This window comes from Rattus rattus, chromosome 9 (assembly GCF_011064425.1).
Source record: "Rattus rattus isolate New Zealand chromosome 9, Rrattus_CSIRO_v1, whole genome shotgun sequence".
NCBI classification, from domain to species: domain Eukaryota; kingdom Metazoa; phylum Chordata; class Mammalia; order Rodentia; family Muridae; genus Rattus; species Rattus rattus.
This window is the reverse complement of record NC_046162.1, coordinates 55,021,744-55,047,536: the sequence shown is the minus strand read 5'-3', so window position 1 is coordinate 55,047,536 and position 25,793 is coordinate 55,021,744. Positions and strand designations below refer to the sequence as shown.

The 25,793-nt window shown below is 45.5% G+C and overlaps 1 protein-coding gene across 1 annotated transcript; it reads right to left on the bottom strand.

The window, feature by feature from the left end:
• Positions 1-18,173: 18,173 nt before the first annotated feature.
• On the bottom strand, positions 18,174-25,205 carry Krt12 (keratin 12). The gene is made up of 8 exons (XM_032912372.1): positions 24,657-25,205; positions 23,256-23,338; positions 22,077-22,233; positions 21,016-21,177; positions 20,805-20,930; positions 20,448-20,668; positions 19,332-19,402; positions 18,174-18,459 (listed from the first exon to the last, which is right to left on the bottom strand). The coding sequence occupies exons 1-8, from the start codon at positions 25,188-25,190 to the stop codon at positions 18,362-18,364; spliced, it is 1,452 nt and encodes a 483-aa protein (XP_032768263.1). The 5' UTR covers positions 25,191-25,205; the 3' UTR covers positions 18,174-18,361.
• Positions 25,206-25,793: the final 588 nt, after the last annotated feature.

The window sequence follows — 25,793 nt, the reverse complement described above, 5'->3', positions numbered from 1 at the left end:
TTTTTCATCTTTATTAACTTGAGTATTTCTTATTTACATTTCAATTGTTATTCCCCTTCCCGGTTTCTGGGCCAACATCCCCTAGCCCCTCCCCTCCCCTTCTCTATCGGTGTTCCCCTCCCCCATCCTCCCCCCATTGCCCTCCCCCAACAATCTAGTTCACTGGGGGTTCAGTCTTGGCAGGACCAAGGGCTTCCCCTTCCACTGGTGCTCTTACTAGGATATTCATTTGCTACCTATGAGGTCAGAGTCCAGGGTTAGTCCATGTATAGTCTTTGGGTAGTGGCTTAGTCCCTGGAAGCTCTGGTTGCTTGGCATTGTTGTTCCTGTGGAAAGCTTCTTAACTCTACTGTAGGAACCGAAGGTTAAGATGTCCTACTTAACTTGCCTTAGCCTCTGTTAAGACTGCCTGTTTGTGCAGAAGCCCCTCCAGCCAGCCAGCTGCTCATCTTCGCCTCTGTTGAAACTGCTTGCTCCAGCTGGTTACTTCTTGAAGCCTCTCACTGCATCTGCTGACTGAGAGGCATCAGCGAGGTCTCTGCCCTTCAAAATTTTGTGCTCTATACACTTGGGGCCACACGCAGGTCCTTGAGCACTTGGTTGTGGCCCCAGCCATCTGGAGTAAAGGCTTTCAGTTGGCTATGCTCCGTGTCTCAGTGGTCATCCCTTCTGGGCTTCCTATAACATAGGGAATGAAAGTCTGAAAGGTTCGGGAGTTCCAGGGGACACTGAGAAGGATTGTTCTTTTGGATAAGAGGTTTATTAGAAAGACTATTAACACCGTGGAAAGACAGACTTCATAGACAGACAACTCAGAGAGGGATCCAAGTAGAGTTGAGGGTTACTAGACAGAGTGCGAGCCTCTTCTTACAGGTCTTAGACGAAGCGGGCGATTTCATGTTGCATGACTAATGAGAGTTCATAGTACTATGTATGTCAAACCATCTCAAATGGTATAGGTCGTGGAGGGAGAGTTCTTGCATTTCCAGGAAGGGAGGAAGGAATCATGTTAAGCTGTAACTTTGAGGAGGAGAGAATTGGGTAGGAGGGATACATTTAGCCCCTAGCTCCAAACACAATAGCAAATTAACAAAAACTATTGCTACAGTGCTGTTGTGGACAAGGCCAAGAGGGTGGCGGTCCGTCTTTAGGAAAGGCTGGAGGAAAAATGGCTACAGTGAGATCTGCCGACTCCTACTCTTGGAAGTGGTGCATCCTTTTCACAGGTTGACTTGGATTTCTCAAAGGTACGCTGCTGCCGATCTTGCAAGGCAGAAACAGCCTCAAGTGCATGCATGGTGTGTTTGTTGTGTGGAAACCTAGACTCCTTCCTTCCTTTGCCTGCTCACTGGTGCAGTTAAGGTGGGAGGTAAGAGAATGTCTCAGGTGGGATCAGGGTGAGCAGAGATAGAATCGCCTCTGGGGCTGATGTCTTGGGACTGCAGAAGCCACCTTACAGTCTTCTCTTCCCTTCTTACCAGAGGAAAGGAAAGATAATGGGGGCAGAGGGTGGAAACCACCGCGCGAGGTTACAGGAGTTAGCAGGAGTTAAGTAACAGAGGACAATGAGCTCTTCCCAGGCAGAGCCAAGCCCGTGTGTAGAGGTGGGGCTGCGCTGAGTGTGAGAGAGGGTGTTCCCTGCTCTGTGGAGGAAAGGAGCCAGCATCTACCTGAGTTTCCATCCTACATTGTACATATTTGCGTTGCTGACTTCTTACTTTCTACAGACCCCCTCCCAAGGCCCCCGTCAGCCATTAATCCTGTGTTCTGGTGTTGACAGCCCAAAGCCACATCCCAGTTTAGTTTGTCCTCCCTGGACAGCCTCCACTTCCTGTTTCCTCGGCATTAACAATGCCGTGAGAAGAGGTATTCTGCAGATTACCATCTGGCTAGTCTACTTGAGGTTGAGGTGTGATTTACGGGAGAGGTGGGAAGGAGTGCAGAGGTATTCACTGTTTAGATTAGAGCATGCACCTTTGATCTGAGTGGAATTTGGGCACAGTGGGGGTGAAAACTTGGAAGATGACATTTCTCTGTCTTATTTCACTTAGTTCAACTCGACAGTATGGTTGGCTGTGACAAAGGTAAGGCAAGCCCTTGGTTGTCTGCAGTCCCTTGTCCCAGTTGACTCCAATTTCCTTGAACTTTTAACTTATTGATTCTTTGTGAATTTCACATCACGCACACGAATTCCACTCATCTCCCTGTCCCTTCATCTGCCCTTGTAACCTCCCCACCCCCTGGCTTCCTGTTTATAACTACTTATGACATAATAGTTATTCTTACTCTCCACACATATATGTTAGACACCCCGCTGGAGTCTGTAGAGGCAAAGGTGAGTGAGACATCCCCCTGGACCTTTAGGAAGCCAGCTCTTCCAGGAGAAAGCAGGGCATGAAGCACAAATAAATGCGGGTCGGACGAGAGTTTCCTAATACAGATTTGTATAGAACACGTGCACTGCAGCCTAAGAGAAACTAGTTCCTGGGCGGCTTAAGGAGAAGCCCCAGGAATGGCACCTTTGCATAAAAACAACACAGTAGACAAAGAGGCCTCATGTACAGAGGAGATGGAGACAGCCGGGACGGAGAACTGAGAAGTTTGGTTTGGCATAAAGCAGATGTGCATGAGTGCCAAGTGATAAGCCTGAAAACAGGTTGGGGCCACCCTGGGAAGCTCCTTCATGCCATCTTAAGGAATTTGGACTTGAGTCCAGAGTCATGGACCAGATGAGTGAGAGCCATCAAATAGGAGATGAGCGCAGCCCCAACATCTGTAAGCTCAAGTGTGCACTAGAAGGATTTTAGGGGAACTGGAGGTAGGAAGGCAAGGTAGGAGTTTCAAGGGTCTGAGGTGGAAAAAAGGACAATGAGACACCACGAAGGTAGCAGTGGTGCGGGAAGGAAGGAGAGGCAGGAGCTGAACGGTGGCATTCAGCTGCGGCCATTTACAGACTGTTTGTGGGGGAGTCAAAGATGACGAGGTTTCTAGGTTTGGGCTTTGAGGAACCTCATTAATTGATATGAATACAAAGGAGGGGCAGTCTGTGTAGGAAAGCCAGTGAATTTGGGATAGGAAGACTGGAGATGAGGCACCCAAGAATAGCTATCTCATGGCTCTGTGTATCTTGGGATCCAGGAGAGTGTATCTGGCTGAGTTTGCATGTTCTTGGCAAAGAGGAAGCATGGATTGTGGGGAGAAAGGAAGAAGACCAAAGATACCACAGCATATAATATATTAACAGGCTTGATGGGGGGAGGAGGGAGGGAGGGAGGGAGAGAGAGAGAGAGAGAGAGAGAGAGAGAGAGAGAGAACCAGAACCAGGAGACAGAAGTTAGAAGAAGGTAAGAGAGAAGAGAATTTTGAGATGGTGGACTGGCCAACAACATCTAAGATTCCAGCTTGTGTTTCAATTAGGCTGTTCCGGAAAGAGCCTGTAAGTTGCCATTGTCTTCTGTGACTAGAGAGTGAATCATTCCAAGGTATTAACTGAAATTGCACTCACAGCCCCAGTCTTCATAATTTACAGATTGTATAATCTGACAGCTTGTGCAAAGGAAAAGAACCACTGAGGTTGATGGGAGTTTAGGGACCCACTGACGGTCAAGTCGATCCATACCATGGTAGTGGGGGAAGCCTTAGGACACCTGACTTGTACAGAGAAGAGCAAGCTGAAGGTGAAGCCTGAAGGCTGGGGGACCCTCCAAGTCAAGTTTGTCTCAGAGAAAAGCACCCAGTAAAAGAAATGAATGAGGAGTGGTCTGGAAGCCCAGGGAAACTCAGGAAACCATAGAATGGATGGAAGCAAGGTGATTCACCTGGCACTCTCCAGACGAAGGTTCTTCAAGGTTGTGAGTTTCATATTCTGGAGAGAGAGAGAGAGAGAGAGAGAGAGAGAGAGAGAGAGAGAGAGAGAGAGAGAGAGAGCGCGCGGAGCGCGAGCATGGAGAAGTAGTGCTAGGAGAAAAACATCTATGTTATTGCCACAAGATCCTTGGAGATCCAGGAACAACAATTTTCCAGATAATTTAGGGCACAGAAGCCAGACCATTTATCATCAGGGAAGGAGAGGGTAGAGAGAGAATGAAGTCATCTACATCTTGTGTTACTAGAACATTCCAAGTGAGCATACAAGACAAAGGAATGACAAGGAGAAAAGCAGGTGTCATTAGGACAATGTATGGGGCACACTGACCAATGAAGGAGGCTAAACTTGGAGTCTTCAGGGTATTTAGGAAATGTTTCCCTCCAGGAACCAAAAAAGGAAGACTCAGGGACCCTAGAAGTGAGATGACACAGGCAGGATCCTGAAAAAATGAAGAACATTCGAAGTAATAGTGACACGGAGCCCCTCACGAAGGTTTGAGAATAGCTGTCTATATCTACCATCCCATGTAATGATGACTGCCTCTTGGTCTCTTAGCTTTCAAACCCTTAAAGGCATGACTTCTTGTAAGGATAGGGTGGCATTTTACCTCTCTTTGTATCCCCTAAGCCCCAATGAATCTAAATTTTGGGTGGATAATTTAAAATTTACCATATGGAATTTATAAAAAACAGACACGTGGTGTCATTGAAAAGAAAAAGCCAACTTTATATTTTAGAGAAGCCAACCGTGGCCATTGTTGGGAAATTGAGTCCTCAGGAAAGTGTTCTTGGGTGACTGAGAAAATATTGCCTTCCTTGTTAAACTGGAACTACCATCTAGACATCTGTATTGTGTGAATGTAGTTGGCATAGCCTGGTAATCAAATGTCGGATGACTCCCATGTATGGCAACATTCCGTTTCTGGACCCAAAAATCTGCAGAACATGGACCATGACAAAATTTCCGAAGTGATTCCAATTTGTGTCTTAAGACTCTCTTGATCTAGTCTGTGAGCAACCCTTTGCTTGATTTCATATTTTGCATACTCCCGTTAGTGGGTTTAGGAATGATATTAATGAGCATTGTTTTAGCTAGCCACTTGGTAAAAAGAATTTATTTCCTATATGCACTCAAGAACTGATAATGAAAAATAGAAAGATAGTTTCAGGGACTTTGTAGATCAGAGATAACAAACGCAAAACCTCAAAAGTCCCCCTCCCTCCTCTTTCTCCTTCCCTTTTGCCATTTCCTCTGACACAGCATCCCTATGTTCCCCGGGCTGACCTGAAGTTCTCCATCCTCCTTTTCAGCCTGCTGAGCGCTGGATTGCAGGCATGGGTCGACACATCCTACACAAAATCTCCCGATGATGTGTAGATGTTAATTGATTGTCCTAATTGATGAGGACACAGCTTTTTGATATAACTAGACCTGTCACAGAATTGCTCTTAATAACCGTAATCAAGGAAATCACAACTGGTTTTCTAGGTTTGATCCGTGTGAGCTAAAACCGTCTCCCTTTCCAGTTTCAGATGGTTTGCCATCATCCAATGTGTTCATGAAATACACAGATGCAGCCGGAAAGGACCTAAGGAACGGTCTGGCTTTTGAGTTTAATGGCACAAAGAAAGCTAATACCTTCTTCCTGCTTTCTCTGGATAGTTTAACATAAAGAGTACCAGAGTACCAGACATGACCACCAACACATTCGCTGCCATGGCTCAGGCTGGAGTAGAGCTACAAAGGACCTCAGAGGCTATCACCACATTTCAAATTTCTGCTGTCTCTCCAGGGTCTATGCTACACGATGCAACCTCTCTTAATCCCTGCAAAAGAAATGCTATCAATTCTTTTTAAAATCATTTATTTTTACTTTATGTGCATTGGTGGTTTGCCTGCACGTGTCTCTGTGTGAGGGTGTTCGATCCCCTGGAACTGGAGTCATAGACAATTGTGAGCTGCCACGTGGGTGCAGGGAATTGAACTCAAGTCCCGTGGAAGAGCAGCCAGTGCTCCTAACAGCTGACTCATCTCTTCAGCTCTCTAATTCTTTTTTAAAACGTATTTTCTAAAGATCTGACAGAGGCATGTGTTTTTTTTGAGATCAGTAATCTAGATAACACGAAACATCTGTACACAGAAGACAGTCACTAATATTAATTTGCTTCCTTTTTGACTTGTTAAATATTCAACATTAAGAAGATCCCCTTATCAATATCAGCAATCCCAGCTTGAATATTTCAGGTGTAGAAGAAACTCACTGACTTACAAGTGTTATTTGAGGTGTTACAAATGACTCTCGGAAATCTTTTTTATCTTGGCTTGAAATCTGTTAGACAGATACGGCCATGCAGCCGGAGAGTCTCCTGAAGTCTTTTCCACCAGCTCATTCGCCTGCTCCTCAGACAACATGGCTTCCCTCTACCGCATCGTAGGAGCCGTCCTAACCGGCATCACTTGTATATCTGGAGTTATAATCTGCTTCCCTCCCGGACTGCTTTCTGTTTACAGTATCATCTCAAGGAATATTGTCTGGGGAAATGTGTGCTGTGTTGTATGCCAGTATGCCCATCTCCAGAGCAACACTGTATCCTTTGGAGATACAATTCAAAACAGAGTCTCTCCTTTTCTTATCTAAACTTGTGGAAATTATTTAAATGCAGTGATCACTAGGAACATAAACGCACCCCCTCCCCCCAGTTTCAGGGCGTGGCTCCAGGGTGGCTCGAGCACATTTGTAATGGAAACTTGCTTTACTCACTTTCTGGGTTCAACCTTTTTTCTTGGGTGTGGGGCCAACGTTTGTCACTAAGACTGTTCTGATTGTAGTGTTGATTAAGTAGTTGGCTCTTAAGCAGTAATTATCTTCCTCTTCAATTAAAATCACATTTCTTTATTGCAACACAGCCATTGCAAAATCTAATAACACATATTGGGGTTTTTGTTGTTGTTGTTTCACTCCAAACAAACTTTCCCTGAGTATCCATATTCTGTTCTCCCCGGTTGCTGAGCTGTTAGAGATCGCTCTTCCCCGAGCTGCTCAGAATGCTCTTCCTAATACCTTTTGCTCAATCCGCCCTTTAGAATGTAGTTAGCTCCTTAGTCCCTGCTGCAGAGTGCTCTACCGTCAACTGCTGAGGGGCGGTGATTAAAACATTATGATTGCTCCCAGATTTTATAATTTTGGGTGACTCATGGACTGGAGCCACATACATAAATGACAGCCTAATTGGTACCAAAATGAAAAATTCAATCAGCGTAAGCTCTTATTGGAAAATGTGCCAAATGACAGACCAAATAGTTTGATCATTGGACTTCAGCCAATCTTGTCCTCTAACCAAAAATAAGAAAAAAATTTTTTTAAATGAATGAATCGATTTGGGGGAATCGCAAATGGTAGGCGTGGGCTCTCTTAGTGAACTGTGCCCCGAATTCGCTTTCCTGTGAGCTTTTCAGTGGGATATACATGATGTGGTATTTCCAATTCCCACGTGTGTGGCTTACCCACTGCCTCCTGGCTGCGTTAAGCACTGGGGATTTGTTTTCTAGACAGGATTTGTTTTTAGACGGCTAACAATACACGGCGCTACCTTTGCCCTGGCATCCAGAAGACCGAGATGATGCCATTTGCAGGGAAATGTGTGGTATTGGAGGTCAGCATGCCAGTGAGGTAAGGCAGACCAGGAAGACGGATATTGCATGTTTTTGTCATGTGCCAAATCTATATTAAAAAATGCAAGAATTATTTGGGAGGAAGGATGTGGATCAGTAGTGGAAGGCGGATGAGAGAGCATGAGGCACGCGTTTGACTGTGACCAAAACCATCTATATAGGCATGACATTTTTATAACGAAGCCTGTTATATAATTTGATATGTGCTAATAAAAATCCTTAACGAATCGGTTGGCAGTCTCATGGACTTCATGGACTGATTCTGGGATGGCCATCCTGAGCTGTGCGTCTGTGTGTTTTTGTGCGGTGACATTGTGCTGTGTTACGGTGGCTTTGGCTGTGTGACATTTCAGTTTTGTTTGTTTTAATGACTATAGCTTTGGCCATGTGACTCTCCCTTTTTTTTCTATCTGTATGAATTTTGAGATTGTTTTCTCTAGTCCCCTGGATGACTTCGTTGTAATTCTGATGGGGATGACATTGCACCTCTAATCGTCTGACTCCCTGAAAAAGAAACCATCTGAATAAATGATGGCGTATTCATTAAAATCAATCACCTTTGGGCTGAAGGGATGGCTCAGCAGTAAAGAGCTCTGGCTGTTCTTTCAGAGGATCAGTGCTCAATTCCTGCTACTCACATGGTGGCTCGAAACCATTTGTAACTCCAGTCCCAGAAGATCTGATGCAATCTCCTGGGTTCCATGCACACCAGGCTCACACATGGTGTAAGTAAAGTTTTTAAGAGTTGTTTTCTAAGACTGAAGTCTGGATTGCTGCGGCCGAGGAGCTTGGGGCTCTATGAGTCGGATGCTTTGGTTTCAGTCTTGCCCATCACCTGTCCTTTGCACCGTGCAGGGAGATGTCACAGTGTTGTAGTCCTCTGCTCAGATATGGAGGCTCTGCTGAGGTGCTGCTCCGAGAGAGCGGCTCTTAGTCAGCCCTATGCAGTTTTTCTCCATCTCCAAAGGTCTGCAGCATCCTGTCTGCATCTTCTCTCCTCGTAGCTTACTTTATACCTCAAGGTAAGGTGATCTGCACCCGTGGCTGCCCACAGTTGCCTCTGTAAAACTGGGTAGATATTCATTTGACAGGAAAGTAAATTCTAGAGTAGCCCCAATGACAAGGGCCCATTCTATTTTGATCTAGGTTATGAGGAGTAGTCTGACATTAAAACCACGTTTTTCCTTCTTCTTTCCTATAAAACTAGTCTTCCCTCAGTTGCTTTGGGAGAATTCTCTTTTATGCCCACAGTTGAGTTGACTGTACTCTGTAAGGCCAACATTGCTTCTATAAGTGAACGTCTATGGGCATAGTTTTATCTGATAAATACGGACTAGAAACCAAGTTACCTTATTTTGTCAAAACAACTGACTGGCATTCTTAGTATGTGTGGGAAGAAGTCTTCAGGTTGCTTTCCTCAGAAAATGTCATGAGTTAAAAGCCTGCTTGTTGAAACTGAAGAGCCCTTTCTACTGAATCACCAGATATTGAGTAACGTGATTTCTATCAGTAAGCTTGAGAAAGGACCAAGCTCAGGTTTTCATGCTCTAGGGAAGTTTTCTGTCCCCACAGAGTGCAGGGAAAACATTCACCAAACCCAACCAATACCTCAGTAAAATGGAAACGCCTTTCTCAGCGCCTTTCAGTCTGCAGCAGTCAGTCAAGTTGTTTGATTAAGAATTAAAGAGAGCAAAGTAAGAATAATTAATTTCCAGGGGACTGAATTGAAATATTTAAGCATTAATTTAAATAAATCAGCATTGCATATTTAATCACAAATAACACATCTGGGTAGAAGATACTCACGGCGTCCTCTTAGCGCCGCATGCTGCTTATCTGTTGTATCTTGATGAGCTTGGGTTGCTTCATTCAGCATCACCAGAGGTGAGTGGTGGAAACTGGAGAAATAAACGCAGCCTCTGTTCACCGTAGCCTCGTCAGCGGACAGCGTATCACGATAGCCATGTCGGCGGACAGCACATCACAGCACTACTTCAGCTTTTATGTTTGTTCTTTGTGCCTCTCTTCTTCTGGGATGGTCCCTGAGCCTTGGTGGCGGGGTCATAGAGACATCATCTAGGGCTGAGCACTCGGTCTCTTATTCTCAGCACACTGAGCGACTGGGCATCTCTGTACTGACTGCTGTCCACTGGGGGGGACAAAAAGCTTCTCTGAGCCTCCTAGGGCTCAGATCTGGTGGATAGTCCTAGAAAACAACATTCACCGTTTATGTAAGAAGTGTTTACTGAGCACTTTGAATGTGGCAGCTCCATGCTAAGTACTGGAGCTCCCTAGAGAGCGACACCGGTATTCCAGCTTTAATTCAATAGTTTGACACTTGTGCATGACTTCGTGCCTGTGCATCCAGCAAGTCCTGACCACTTCTTGCGGTGGGCTGCAAGTGCTATTTTAGTCCCTGTTCTGGGTGTCAGTACTGTGCATGTTTGTACATATGTATATGCGTGTTCATGTGTGTGTGGTGGACATGAGCGTGTGCATGCAGATGGGAGTGTGTGTGTATATGTGGAGGCTAGAGGTCCACTGTGGGAGTTGCTCCAGGACTTGTTTTTTGAGACAAGGATTTCTTACTGGACACGAGAGGGTGCTGGAACTATGTTCTTTCTTTTAAAGATTTATTTTTATTTATTTATTTTTAAATATTTATTTATTTTACTTATATGAGTACACTGTAGCTCTCTTCAAAGACACCAGAAGAGGGCATCAGATCTCATTACAGATGGTTGCGAGCCACCATATGGTTGCTGGGATTTGAACTCAGGACCTCTGGAAGAGAAGTCAGAGCTCTTAACCACTGAGCCATCTCTCCAGCCCTATTTTTATTTTTATGTATGATCGTGTGAGTGTATATGCAAATGAGTGCGAGTGTCCTTGGGGGCCAGAAGAAGGCAGTGGATCTCCTAGATTGAAAACAGATACAGCCTCTGTACTTAAAGATCTTGCTTATATTGTTTCAATTGTCATACAAATAAATATAGAACTGCAAATTGTGCTAAGAGATATAAAGGGAAATATATACGTATATATGTATGTATATCAAGAGAAACTGATTTGATTAATGGTGATGGAGAAGGTTAATCAAGTCTTTCCAGAAGGATATTTGAGCTAGACCTGACTGATGAGCAGAGTTTAGTTTGACCACAACTGGGCAGAAAATACCCCTTTAGGAAATGTCTGACAGGAAGCTGAGTGGGAAGGAAAAGAGGGTTATATTTTACTGGACTGTAGTACTCACTACACGTATGTGTAAGTATGTATCGTCATACCATGTTCTACACCTTAAATACATATGGGTAGTATTTTAAAATCACTAAGCAGGCCAGCAGAATTGGTGACTATAAAAGAGATCCCCAGTTTGAGAAAGTACAGACTTGATTGGGATGGATCTTTGGTATTTATCCCAAAGACACTTGAAGTGTTTGAAGAGTTTCGAGCAAGTTTCGAGATCAGCTGTGAGCTGGGAACAGGAAGGAGGGGGTAAAAGGGAAGCTGCCTGGGCATCCAGCTTGGATGGGGTGATGATGGTCATGGTAATGGAGAGAAATAATCAGAGCAAGCTACGTAGGAGACACAGGCAGATGTGCTCATGGTGAACTTAGTGTGCTGTTGGACGAAGGGATCTAGACGTCTATAGTTCAGGTGGTACGGAGCATGATCAGGGTAAAAAGCCTCAGCAGAAGGATGTTAGAGAGGATGTATATATGTATGTATATGCATATGTATGGTGAAAACACACAGATTATTTGATTAAAGGTCCCTTTCTGTAACAGTGGCAATAAAATATCTCCTGTCTAAATTGACAAATAATTGCGTAACTTGCTATTTTGGTGTGTCTTGGGAAAGACAGCCCGACACGTATTGTGCCTTCACTCCTCAGAAACAATCCCCTGTCATGCAACTGTTCCTCAGGTACCCTCAAGGTGACGGATAGTCACGATAACGATGACTCAGGTTCCCATTGGTCTCCTCCCTGCTGAACCGTGCCTTCCCCTTGGGTGACTCTCAGCCTCCCGTTGGCCGGCTTTCAGCTTTCCAGCTCCTGCAGCCCTGCAAGCTGTGCAAACACTGTTCAGGGTCACACAGGGGAGAGCTCTGCCACTGGGGACTCCAGTGGGGAACCGAGTGTCTCAGGCCAGGTATGCTGCCCTGGAAGACTTTCGCTGACCCCCAGCCTCTGAACAAGGAGAACAGGGAACCAACACATACTGCTGTGTTTTTATACATAACCAGGCTGGTGAATTCTGATCAGTGTGGATGGGATGCCACAGATTTTGTTCCTGGGTTATTTCTTGCTTGGGTGCTGACTGCCTATGTGTTTTTTTTTTTTTAACTGATAAAAATTTATCTGCCAGCTTACCCAGCTGCTCTTAGATAAGATAGGACATTTTTACATCGAAATTACTCTGTCATCCAGCACACAAGATGGCTTAGAATAGAGGTCCCCCAAATGTAAAGCATCCTGGGAGTCCTTACATATAATGTACAATGTAACAAGACATTTAAGGGTGTCACACCGTTAGAAAACATGCCCTGGGAATTTCCGTTTCATCGTATGAGTTGCTCCTTTTAAAAACCAATAGAAAAAGGAGTAAGAATTGTATCTTCCGCATGGAGAGGCTCCTCCTCATACCTTTGCTGAACAGGCGTGTATACGTGTGTGGGACTGGGACATGGCACTTGCCCATGAACAACAGTACCGCCTTACTCCACCTGTACCAGGTAGATAAGGAGAGCAATGTCTGGTGCTGGGTTCTGTATTTGTATGTAGGCCATGCAGATTGGCGTTATTTCCAATAGAATAGATAGATACTTACAGGTAGGTGATGACAAATCAATCTGTTGAATCAATATGCAAATAAGGGAATATATAATACCGTTTAAAACTGCACCATCTGGACATTGCTTAAAAATACAATTTACACTTGAACTGGCTTAAACGCTACATTTGTAGCTCTGTTCACTGGAAAAGTGAAACTGTACCGTTAACTGAATTCTTAAAATCCCATAGCAGGTCCCAGTAAATGGAATATTTCAAAACAGATACACTTTTCTTAGGAGAAACATTATATATATATATGTGTGTGTAACTGTAGGAGGTGGGTGCCCAGCCCGTCACAGTGTCCTGTGCTTATGGTGTTTTCCCATAGTTCCAAAAATGCTGAACTCCTGTGAATACGCATCACGTCATGACTGTCCTTTTGCGAAGAGTGGGCCATCTTGAGTGGAGTAGCATGCTCAGGAAAACAATTCCTCCCTGAACAGAGCCCAAAGTAACAACTCCTGTCAGCGTTAGAGCCTGCTGCCCTTTGTGGATTGTCCCATTAAACAAAGGTCTGCTTCTGAGCCATGTATTTGTTCCCATGATTTTGAGGCAGAAAGTAGCATCTCGTTAAAAGTGTATGCATAGGGCTGGGAGACGGCTTAGCGGGAAAGTGCTTGCTGCACAAGCAGGAGGACCCCAGCTTGGATGTCCAGCACCTATGTACAAATGAACGAGTGAACAAACAAACAAACAAACAAACAATCAAACGTGAGTACAGCATTGTGTGCCTGTAAGTCCAATGGCTAGGTCCAGTTCAGTGAAGAGACCTTGTCTCAAAAAAAATAGTAATAATAGATATAAAAAAAATAAGGCAGACACACCAACCTCTACACTATGTGTAGCAGCATGTGTGCATGCACGCACACACGCACATGCATGCACACTCACACACATACATGCACACACACACAGAGAACATATGTGGAATACGATATCAACAGTGACATCTTTTAGCAACTAAAATTCACAGTGAATTTTAAGGACGATCCGGGGATAGAAATGACTTCTGAATTGCCTGAGGCCCATGCTTCTGCTTCTGATGAAGCTTAAACATATCTATTCTGAGTTTTGCAAGCACACCATTGCGTACCTGTAAAGCCGTGGATTTATTCATGACTTTACATTATACCGTGAGCTGGAATATCGCAAGGGCTAGGTCCCCGAGCGCCTGTTTTATAGGTCACAGGGTGTGGGGATCTCTCCTTCAGTGTGAGCAGCTGCCTTAAGGCAGCTATGGTTCTCAAGAGGTTTGCTGCTCACAAAACTCCTGCAGGGAAATTGACTTATCCGATGCTGGCAGTAACCTGGGGTACTGGAAGGCGAATAGAATTGACCCCCTGCCTGGTTATCAGGCCCAGAATATATCAGATGCACAAGAACATTGCATATTTCTTTTCCAACATCTGAATTGTTTCAGAGTGCCTATGAGGAGAAGGAAAATCACAAGTATCAAGGGGATGATATGCAAATTAGCTGGTGTTCTAGTTTCAGAGATACTGTGTTTTTTATTTTCTGATTGATAACGATTAACATTGAGTTAGTGCCGTAAGTGAATTATCTCCCTCAATTCTTATAATAATTATGGGGGGTAGGCACTTTAAATTTTTCCGGTTGTGGGGATTGAACTCGGGGCCTGGTAATACTACATAAGAGTCACCCACTGCGCCATGCCCCCGACTCAGTAGGCATTAGTCTATACCAAGGTTTTATAGATGAAACTGATAAATAAAGCCACCAGTAAGTGATAGAGCTGGAACCAAACTCAGCCCACTGGCCATTGACTCTGTTCTTACCGGGCACAGTGGACAGCAGGCGCCCGGTGTCTTTGACATCATGAATAAGGACCCCCCCCCGAGCTTGAGCCATAATATTCCAAATCCCTGACGAGTCAACAGCCAGTGCTCAGAGCAGGTACTGGCTCTCTCAGGCACACCCCTGCTCATCCCACGTGGCCCCCCTGCTTCCACCGCTGATCACCATGAAGACGAACCAACCCTCTGGCTACCATCATTTTAGGATTGTATCTGCAGACTACATTGCTCTGCACATACGGAACAATGAGTCCACTTAAAGCTCCTGGTCTGAGAATTAGATATACCGATGTCACCGTCACTGTCATCAGTAGGTCCGTCGATGTCAAAGGCTGTCTTGGGACCCCAGTAAGCCAGTTCATTTCTTCTCCTTGACCTTTCATCCCAGGAGGCCACTGACCTGCTGCCACTGGGGAGGAGACCTGGTTTTCCTAAAGCTTCATATACATGGGATCATAGAAATGTATTCTTTGGTGTTGGGGCTTCTCGAGCTTAGCCACTGGGCTGACTCCAAACTCTGGGGCTCATAGGATCCTCCCGTCTCAGTTTCCAGAGCAGCTGGAATTCCAGTGGCATGTCCTGCTTGCCACAGGGTTTCTGTATCATTATTTCTATTCTTTATAAGTTGGTGGGCTGTATTCTAGTGTGTGAACTTCACCAGGCGATTAGGTTGGACCATGAATTCTGGTGGTGATAATCTTCTGTGAATTTGTTCCAAGATGATTCAGCCAAAGCATTGGGAACTAGCTGCGGTGATCAAAAAGATAGATAACACAGTATTTTTCAAGTTCTTGAGTTTATAATACCAATCTCTCTGTGCACGTGCGTGTGCAAGCATGCATGCCTGTGTGGACATGTGCATGTACATGTATGTGTTCATGCATGAGCATAGGTATGCATGCCTGTAGTGATCAGGGGTTCACCTTAGATGTACTTATTCAGACTCTGTCCACCTTGTATTTTGAGACAGGGTCTGACTTTGGACCGAGGCTCACCATTAAGTTAAGGCTGGCTGACCAGTGTGAGCCCCAAAGATCCACATGTCTCAGTCTCTGAGATTCTGGGTGTTGGACTCAGGTCCTCGTGCTTACATGGCAAATACTTTATTGACTGAGCCATCTTCCCAGCCGACAGTATTAATCTTAATAAAATTTAATATTACAGTCATGTTTAACATTTAAGAAACATTTTACTCCACACAAGGTCATTTATTCAGGAACATGAGTGTGTTATCTCTTTATTTGATATTTTAGTACATTTTGAGGTGCTCAAGAAGATCAGCTTGCCTGTCTGGTATTCTAAACATTAATTACTAACTTCATTTTACATCACAGAATCTGTCTAGTAGACCTGCTGAGTGATTACTAGCTAGACAGTCATAACTTACTAAGTTGATAATGAAAAAAAACCTATTCTTCCAACTCTCCTCACTCCTCTTTTCCTCTCCCGACTTCCTTCTTCCTCTCCAATAAAGAAATAACCTAATATCCTAATCTCAAGTGACTTGAACAAACAAGGTAGTTTTTTTAAAAGTTCTCCTTCTGAGGTTCCAGCAGGTGGCGCTGTCACCAAGCCAAACGGAGTCTTGCTTTACACCCTAAGTGGTTCTTTCTAGGTAGTTTCCACTCTTCAATTAAACTTTCACCAAACACATTTGTCTAAATGACTAAGTCTGTCTTCTCCTTGATCACTAGAGTAATAATGTACTTGTTAAACTTTTAAGGTACACACAAGAGGAAAAGTAGAGCATACTTTTGAAACCCTTAGCAGTCCCAAGAGATTGCTGTAACAATGTAGCATAGCCCACATTTTCCAGACCCTTCTTGAGTTTTATACAAAACAACCGCATACACAGTAAGAACTTACATTTGTAAACTTTTCCACGTTAACATAATTGTAAACAACATGTTATTGTTTTTATTTATTTATGTGTGATCCCAACTTGAGTGTCTTATTTCCCCTAAGGACATTTTCCCAATATGTGTCTTGTGGAGTCCCGAAGGCCCTTCACACCCTTGCTGAATCAGGGACTGGGATCTAGTGGTAGAGGCTGGAGTCTCACTAGGCCATTGCTGTGGCCTGAAAAAGTTCGTGTTCCCCTCAAATAAAATCTAATCACCTGTGTGGTGGCATCAAGAGGTGCAGCATTTGGGGGGCTGTTCAGGCAGAGCCCTTGCAGATGGGATCAGTGTGTTACAGAAGTCCCAGGGAGTGGCTTTCAAACTCTGCCCTCTGTCCAGAAAGTGGGCCCTGACCAGACACCCTGCAGAACTTGGAGGAATCACTTTCTGTCCTTTGTTTATGCTCCTTCCCACTGGTCTGAAGTATCCTCTCATAGCACCCCAAACACTAGGGTGGGTGCCGTGCTAACTGCATCTTGCCTGTGAAGGCAAGGATTTCAGTATTTCAGACTTTCGATGCTAAGTTGAGACTGGAGAATATCGCACAAAGATTGTGGGGGGCTGGGGGAGAAGGCTGTGATTTTGGAACCTGGTGCCAGTCTAGGAAGTCTGAGCCACTGGAACCTCAGTGGGAGAATTTGTGAAACCATGCATAGACAGTTGCTTTTCCTCGTAGTATAACCTTGTAGGCCTCTGATATTTTCCGAGACCACAGCACTGCACAGCAGCGTTCTGATCGCTGTACATTACTTACTCTGACCACATTCACTTCCACAGTCCTCTCCTAGCTTTACCCACCTCCTCCTGCCAAGGTAGCTTTGCACTGGGGTTAGGGTTAGGATCAATGTTGGGAAGAGTTGGCGTTGGGTAATATCAGGGGTTAGGGTTGTCCCTGGAGGTCATGTCTGTCACTTCCTTCCATATGAGTGCCAGGAGGTGAGAATACCTGGGGTCATTCGTGGAGGCCACCCCAAGGCGTAATCGACGTATAGACAACATTTACAAACACAGGACCAGATGAAATTACTAGGACGTGAGTAGAGAGAGAACCTGGGGGTTGGAGCGAACATTCATGGTTCACAGAGAAAAGCATAAGAGAAGCTTCTAGGGAGAGTGGTGTCTTGGAGCCATATTGCAGGCGTTGGGAGGGCATTTCCAGAGAAGGGGAAGGCTGGGTTTAGACTTTGGTTATCTTCTATGTCAACTCAACCTGACTTCTGCCATGGGCTTGTGGGTCTGACTCTGACTCACTCTCATAAAGCCCCACCCTAGTCCTCAGCACCGCCAGACGGGAGAGAGGAGAACAACACAATGGAGGTCCCCACCCTTGGCATCTTGTTCCATGGATGATCTTTTTCTCTCTCCACCGCTTGTTTGATTTCTGAATGAGACAGTTGCCCTCAAATAACCTGATCCCTTCTTCCTCCATTCTTCTTCAGAACATCTGTGTGTCCCCTGTCAAGGTGTCACTGTGCCTGGCAGATGTCTACCTCGATCTCAAGAGAAGAACCAAGTCTTATTCACCATTGAATCTCCTAGCTTCCATTCTATGGCATCAGGTCAACATGGCTGTCATTGTTGACGATGGGCTTGCCACCGTGGGACCTAGGTGGTCCAGATGGCTATGATTGATGCATAACCCCTAGCATCAGGTCATCAAGTGTATGAAATAAAGTGGATAGGAACCCATTGACTGTATGAAAGAAGGTTCTAGAAAATGAATGGAATAACTGTTCTCTCCTAAAATGGAAAATAAAAAAGTTTCATCAATCTCCAAGAGGATGGCGCCTTAAAATAATCAACTTAATCTCCAACCTCAGTTTTTTTTGTCTGAATATTTAAGTGCTTCATTATCAATATCTTAAAGATTTGTGTCTATGTTCTTGACATTGTTATTGACATTGTTATCAAGGAGAGGCACACACTTCACTTCATTGCCATGAATCTTTAATTCAAATTAGCGCTGTTAAACCCATACTGTTCCATCAAAGCTTTGGGATGAAACAAATGGTCCAGGAGACCAGAAAAAACAGTGGAAAAGACCCCTTCAGGCCCAGAGAGTTAAGGCGATCTGGGGTTGCAAGGAAGATCTGCACAGCCACAGAGACGTGGAATTGGATATTGTTTCAGAAATGCTAACAAGGCCCAGCGTGAATAGAGAATCCCAGGGAAAGGAAACGGGCCAAAACAGATGCTGAATGAGTATAACACACGGAAGCTGTAACTTCTAGCCATAAACTTCGCATTCCAGAGGAGCCCGAGTGAGGCCTTACATCGCTTCTTCAAGTTCCTGAACCTGGGATGAGACCACTTCGCCATTCACTATCTCCTGCACGACTGTCTTGATTTTTCGAGTTTTATTTGGGTCTAAAGGGAAAAAGCAGAAAAGAGGGTAATGATTTTTTTTTTAATCGTCTTTCCGATTGGACTCAAGGTATTCAGGAGGCTTCCCTCCAGGAAGCACACGTGGCCAGCTGCAACGCAGCTTATACTGTGCCCTCTACAACAGTCGGGCTTCAGTATCGAGAGCTGATGGAGGGTAATGATCATTACTAAGCCATTGTCAACCCTAAGTTCATTCTTGGTCAACTTGAGCTTTTCATCAAATTCAGACTTTCTGAAGTGACTTCCATTCCAAACCGAATGAGTCTTACTTAGTGGGAATGAAATTTCTTCGGGACTGTCCTGTGCACAAATCAAAATATTCAACGTCTCCCTCCTTTTCCTTTCAGCTCAGGATCTTGCTAAATATTAGCCCAGGATAGCCTGGAACTCACTCTCCCTTTTTTAAAAAAATTTTTATTAAAAAAACAATTAGCCTTCCAAGAGATAGGATGGCAGGCAAGCACACTGAGCCTGGTGTATATTAAAGCATTTAAGAAGCGTGCACGGTAGTGCATGAGTGTAATCCCAGCACTCAGGAAGCAGAAGCAGGTGGATCTTCATGAGTTCAAGGCCAGCCTGGTCTTCAGAGGGAGTTCTAGAACAGCCAGGGCTACACAGAGAAACCCTGCCTCAAGGTGTTCATTTCGTCTTCTTACGTAGGGTTTTCTTACTTGAGCTTGCCGAGAGTTCAATACCCCACTGCTCAGCGTGTTTGAGTGGAGACAGTGATATGTCCCCTGCTCAGAACACAAATACATTTTAAGTTACTTACGCTCAGTGTTTAGTGAGATCGAACAGTTTAGTCATTCATGACTGAGATGCTGACTTATTTCGAATGACTCTCGTGTCCATACCTTTAGAGGAGTCGACTGATGGTGCCTGAGGTTTGGAGACCGTGAGGGATAAGCTTTCATCAAGACCATCACTGTAAAGAAATTGAAAGCTGTGCTCAGTGATTGTTGGGATGAGTAAGGAGACCCCGCTGCTTGAGTTTAAGCATTAGAGAGGTCTACAAAACCACGGCAAAAATTAAAACTGCTATTGCAAGTTCCTTGGCTGAATGATGCACCACGAGGGCAGCCAATTGGGTCAGCACCCATTTTCATCTAAACCACCTACAATGGGCTCTGAGGGGAGGGAGTTGGGTCTCAGAATCTTAATTTACAATCTGGGGTTCTCCCCTCCAGACTAGGCTGTTATGGTTGAGGGTGGGCTTGCTACCATGGGGTTGGGGTGGTCCAGGTGGCTGCTGTCGATGTGTTATCTCTGGCCTCAAGCCACAAGAACCCTTCTAGAACGTGTAGGCACTCATTTTCAATGAGCATTTTATTAATTAGTATCGAGTGAGGCGATGGCTGATTACATCCTATCTATTTTTTTAATAAGTTCTAGGCATGCGTTTTCTACATTTGTCGTTTTATCCTTCTCCCCCTCCTCTTCAAAAATCTTGTGTGTGTGTGTGTGTGTGTGTGTGTGTGTGTGTGTGTGTGTGTGTATGTGTGTGTGTGCGCGCGAGTGCATGTTCATTGTTGGTTCTGGACTACACCTTGTTTGAGACACACTGGGCCGCAAACTTCTGGGGCTATCCATGCCCCCACCTTCCACCTTCAGCAGGAGCCACGCGGGGAGAGACACTTCAGGTGGGTTTTGGGGCTCTGGACTCAGTTCTTCACCCTTGCCAGCTCTTTACCCACTGAGCTCCTCCCCAGCCCACACCCCCTCTTCCTGCAGGCAGTGTGCGGATGTAGCTCAGGTTGGTCTGGAACTTGGGCTCCTGTTGCCTCCGGCTTCTCAGTGCTAGGATGACTGGCAAGATTTGTTTTCTTGTTTAATCTGCTAAGGCCCTCTTCTCCCATTGCAGGTAAAAACCCAAAATAACAACAACAACAAAACAACAACAAAACAACTTGCTATCAGGTCTCCACTGTCTTTCATCCCCTAAGAGGCTTCCAATCTTACTGTCTGCTCACCCTTGGCTATCCCCCTCTAGGAGCCGGCGGTAGGTCTCAATCTCCATCTCCAGGCGAGCCTTGACGCCCAGCAGCCGCTGGTGGTCCTCGTTCTGGCGCTCTGCATCAGCCCGCAACTGCTGGAGTTGCTCCTCCAGGCTGCCAATAAGCTGCTGCATCTGAGATAGCTGGCAGCAGTAACCACCCTCGGTTTCAGCCAGCGAGCCTTCCAGGGACGACTTCTGCGATTGGGAGAGAGGCAGAGCGGTGTGGGGATCCGAGAACAAGACGGCAGCCCACGGTCCAGCATACGGTGGGTGCAGCATCTTTTTTTGGAAGTTAAACGATGCTGTCATCTCTGAGCCTATGATACCCTACCATGGCGAGCTGGGACTGGAGTTCAATCTCCAGGTTCTGCACCATGCGCTTGAGGTCGGTGACCTCGCTCTTGCTGGACTGAAGCTGCTCCGTGTTGCTGTTGATCTCTTTTCTGAGCTCTCCGCTCTGCAACGGCAAAGCGGGTGGATGGGGTGAGCTCCGTGCTGGCTCAAAGGGCTTTCTGGGAACGCATCAGATGTCGTGGTGTTACCTTTTCAAGGAACCAAGCCTCTGCATCTTTCCGATTTTGGTCAGCCATGGCTTCGTACTGGGCTCTCATTTCATTGAGGATCTTGGTGAGGTCCACTCCAGGTGCGGCGTCCATTTCTACATTGACCTCACCCGGACCACCTGCCTGGAAACTTTGGAGTTCCTAAGGACAACAGTGGAGAGAGAAAGATGCGGGAGATCATGCGACTAGTGGGGTCCCCAGGTACTTTTGCCTTCTTGGGTCTCTTCGTCCACGATAATACTAATAAAATTATATTTTTAAGTGAGTTGGTATAAAGGCGAAATATTAGTGCAAGACATCAACACCGTTTCTTTAGCTTGAAAACCTGTCTTTCTCTTGATTTAGAAAAACGAAAACAAACAACCCCCCCCCCAAACCCATGATATTTTCTCAGGTTTCTTGAATGACCAAGAGCTCCATGTTCTGTGCCTGTGGTTGCTGGCTCTGCTTCTAGAACATTCGATCTCCATAGTTTATAGAAACAAGAGAGACCTGTGTGCTGGTTGCTCTGGCAACTGGTGCAGAGTTAGGGCCACACGTGTCACCTGGGCTCATTTCACACCACAGTCACTGAGAACCCAGCGGAAGCGTCTTTAGAAGCCCGTTGCCAGCGGTCTTTCGTCCTGTCTGTGCCCCAGCCTCTCATACACACATCGGATCTCCCTGTTGTATACTGGTCACACATCTCTAACATATGTGGCTGGTGTGTGTATCATCCACACGTTTACGTCTTCATTTCTGAAACGCCCCATATTTAAAGAAAACATTTGATGAAGGAAATTAAAATTCCTGCCATTACTTAATAAGGGAATTAATAAAACCAGAGCACTCCCTGCTATCCCGAGTCTAATACTCTAATCCATTAAACCTTAATAAAAAGTACCGTAACACACAAGAAGGTAGGGGTGGGGGGCACGCATACAGGGACACCAAAAATAAGTAGTCACTGCAACACAGAGATAATATATTTTTTAACTTTGTTAATCCAAAATTGCAATTCTTGGGTCTGGGAGAAAAAAAAAAATAGAGCCATTTCTGACCTCCTCGTGGTTCTTCTTCATGTAAGCCAGCTCCTCAGCCAGGTTCTCAGTCTGTGCTTCCAGGTCGGCTCTGGCCAGGGTCAGCTCGTCCAGCACCCTGCGCAGCCCGTTGATGTCGGCCTCCACGGTCTGGCGCAGGGCCAGCTCGTTCTCATACCTGAAAAGCACGTGCCCACAGTTTAGGAAGTCAACATTAATGCAACCATTGAGAGGGGTCCTGACTGTCGTCTGGGCTCTGTGGCCCATGTCTGTAATCCTAGTCCTTGGGAAATAGAGCCATGAGTTCAAGGTCATCGTTAGTTATGTAGTGAGTTCAAGGCCAGCCTGAGACTCCCACTTCGTCAGAGGAGAAGGAGGAGGAGAAGGAGGAAGAGGAGGAGGAGGGGAAGGGGGAGAGGCATACTAACACTATTCTATGCAATTTTTGATTTTGTGACTTTTCCTCTGCGTGAGAGTATGACTTCTTACTGTTCGTTGGTAGAGAAGAGAGGAAAGATGAAGAAGTAACGAAGTGGGAACTGCCTATCAACAGTGACCCTTGCATTCTCAGGGAGAAGGCTCCCTGTGGTTGACTTTCTGATGATATCCTAAAACTAGACGGAGATAAACCGATGGCTACTCTGTTTGCCTGATTCCCTTTGTAGCAGTTTTAAACCTTGTTACTTCATTAGCAGCTTTTACTCCACCTTCTCAGGCTCAGGACTATAGACATTACAACTTCCCGTGGGGACGTTTTGTAATATAAAAAGGAAATTATTAGTTCCTATTCCCTCCGCACAGGAGGGTGGGGTGTGGGAAAGGAACTGGGACACAAAAGTAAATGCATGGTTAAGCTTTCGGTCATATGCGTCATCGGGGACACAATTGTTCCATTTAACCCCTTGGCAAAAATATTGTTAATTCACTTTGATCCATTGAAAATTCAGGTCTAAACATAGGCACAATTATCAGGTTGAAAGTTGTGACTCATTACGAAGAGATGATCTGTAGCTCCAGGTGGAAGCAACTTAGACCTTAAAGCTGGTCACTGGAAACGGTTTGCCTTTCCGTGCTATTAAAAGCGCCCTGTGGATTAGGAGGGCACTGAAGACAGGGGGCATTGGACTGCAGGACATTGGAACCGTTAGCCTTCGATGGAGGCAGGCAGTGGGGCGTGGGAGGAGGAACCAGCAGACTCACTTCATCCTGAAGTCCTCTGCAGCCAGCCGTGCGTTGTCAATCTGCAGGAGGAGCTGGGCATTGCTGACGCTGGCAGAAATGATCTGGGAGAGTAGAGGGAGATACACGAACATGGGGTCTTAGAGCACTGGTAGTTCACAAGTGTTGCTTTGGACAGTCAGAGTAAATGGTGGCTTGAAGTACATCTTTCCTCCATCCAAACTCTAACTTTATTTAAATCACTTTCCTTTCAGCGTTTCAAGTAGCATGTGTATACCTGGTCCATTCATCTTCAGTTTTGATTGGTCTTCCCTCCTCACCCCTACTTTTCTTTTTTTTTTTTTTTTTTATTAACTTGAGTATTTCTTATATACATTTCGAGTGTTATTCCCTTTCCGGTTTCGGCAAACATCCCCTCCCCCCCCCCTTCTTTATGTCACCCCTACCTTTCTGTGCATCCCCACCTCATCCTCGTTTAAACCGTCCCGTGTGTTACCCTTCTTCCTTCCTCTTTCACATTACCTGTGTTTTTCTACACCCACTTAACCACCTCCTCCCTGCCATTCGTCCTCTCTCGAGCTTTCTGGTCTCTACAGGCGCTCACTTAAACTCAAACACAGAAACCTAAACTTTCCAAACCAGAATCCACATCTGAAAGAGAGCAGACAGCGTTTGCCTATTTGGGCTTGGGTTACCTTGTTAGGTCTAATGGCCGCCAGTTCTGTTTTTTTCTAAGGCAAAGGCTGTGGCTGTAGCTCAATGAGAGAACACTTGATCACATGCCCCAAGCCCCGTGTTCACTCCCAGCACCCCCAGTAGAACAAAACAAATAGCAAAGCAAAAATCGCCAAAGGGTTTGGAACAACCTCATCCTAAATGCAAATATATTGATTGCTTTTTATCGAAAATAATGTTGATAAGTTAAGAAATGCGCATTTCCACTACCTAAAGACTATACATGGACTGACCCTGGACTCTGACCTCATAGGTAGCATTGAATATCCTAGTAAGATCACCAGTGTAAGGGGAAGCCCTGGGTCCTGCTAAGACTGAACCCCCAATGAATGTGATTGTTGGGGGGAGGGCGGCAATGGGGGGAGGATGGGGAGGGGAACACCCATAAAGAAGGGGAGGGGGAGGGGTTAGGGGTATGTTGGCCCGGAAACCGGGAAAGGGAATAATACTCGAAATGTAAATAAGAAATACTCAAGTTAATAAAAAAAATTAAAAAAAAAGAAATGCGCATTTCTTGCAGGCAATGGAAGGACAGCCACTTTACAACGAACGGAGCTGCACTTCTGTGCTTCTTGAGGGAAGGAAATTCTCCAAGTACAATCTAGTTTAAAAATGTGTAAGCTAAGAGGCTTTATTTTTATAATTATTGTAATAATTTCAAAGGGTTTCTGAAGCCCCTCCCCTTACCTTATTCTTCAGGTCCTCAATCAGCGGGTAGTATTTACTGTAATCACTCTGGGACCCGGAGTCTCCAGTTCTTCGAGTTTCATACCACTCTCGAATTTTGTTTTCCAGTTCCGCATTAGCCTCCTCTAGAGCGCGAACCTTACCCAGGTAGGAAGCTAGTCTATCATTCAGATTTTGCATGGTTTCTTTTTCAGAACCAGAAAGAAGTCCTCCATCATTGCCAGAAAAGATACACAGAGAGCCACCGCCCGAGCTACCCCCTATCCCCATCCCTCCCACGCCGGCTCCCAGAGGTCCCCCAAAGGCAGTGCCGAGCCCTGGCGAGCAACCTGTAGAGCCACCGCTAAAGCCAGAACTAGACCCAAACATGGAAGCCGCAGAAAGGAGCCCTCCACAGCCAACTCCAAAGCCAGAGGCCGTTCCCCCATAGCCACAGGCAACACTAGAAGCAGATGCACCCCAAGGTCTGCCTGCCACCCCATTCTGTGTGGATGACCTCCTGGATAGCGCAGAGGTGCGGACTGAAAGCGACATGCTGTTGTTGGAGAGAGAGAGAGCTTGGCAAGGTGGTGACCCCAGAGAGACCGCAGTGCTGGTATGCCAGAAGGGGTCGCACCTTTTATAGGCTGTGAGGTGGGCGTTGCAGTTAAAGAGTTCACTCTCCACATTCCAACTCCGATGCCCACCCCCACCCAGTCGGCCAGCTCAGCGGGGTTTGTGATTTATGCATCATGAAAATTCACTGATATAGCTATAATTGAATAACCATTTCCATTAGATATCTGACACACAAGAAAGAAGGCTGGGTGGAACAGATAGGCTGTCGTAAGGAATCTGTCACCTTCGATCGCCCTCAGCACTTCCTGTATCTTCCGGACACCAGGAACGTAACAGCTGGAGCGTTAAGGAATCTTCCGAAGCCCCATGCTTCCTGAAGCTCTTTCCCCTTCTTCCCTGTCTGTTTCTTTTGGAAACACGATATAAGCCAGCCAACCATGCTCGTGGTTCTCTCTGTAGAGACAGTTTCAGAGGCAGATGAAGAGCGCATTCCTGGGAGGTGAGAAACAAGGCTGTTTCCTCAGTGGACATTAGAATCTGAGCTTGCAAGGTTCTGCAAACATTTGCTGTTAGGAGCTT

Coding starts and splice junctions, on each gene's coding strand:
- Krt12 (XM_032912372.1), bottom strand. CDS start 25,190: ATGTCGCTTTCAGTCCGCACCTCTGCGCTATCCAGGAGGTCATCCACA. Junction 21,178..22,076: donor TGAAGAAGAACCACGAGGAG/GTCAGAAATGGC, acceptor TGTTGTCCTTAG/GAACTCCAAAGTTTCCAGGC. Junction 20,931..21,015: donor AGGCTTGGTTCCTTGAAAAG/GTAACACCACGA, acceptor TTGCCGTTGCAG/AGCGGAGAGCTCAGAAAAGA.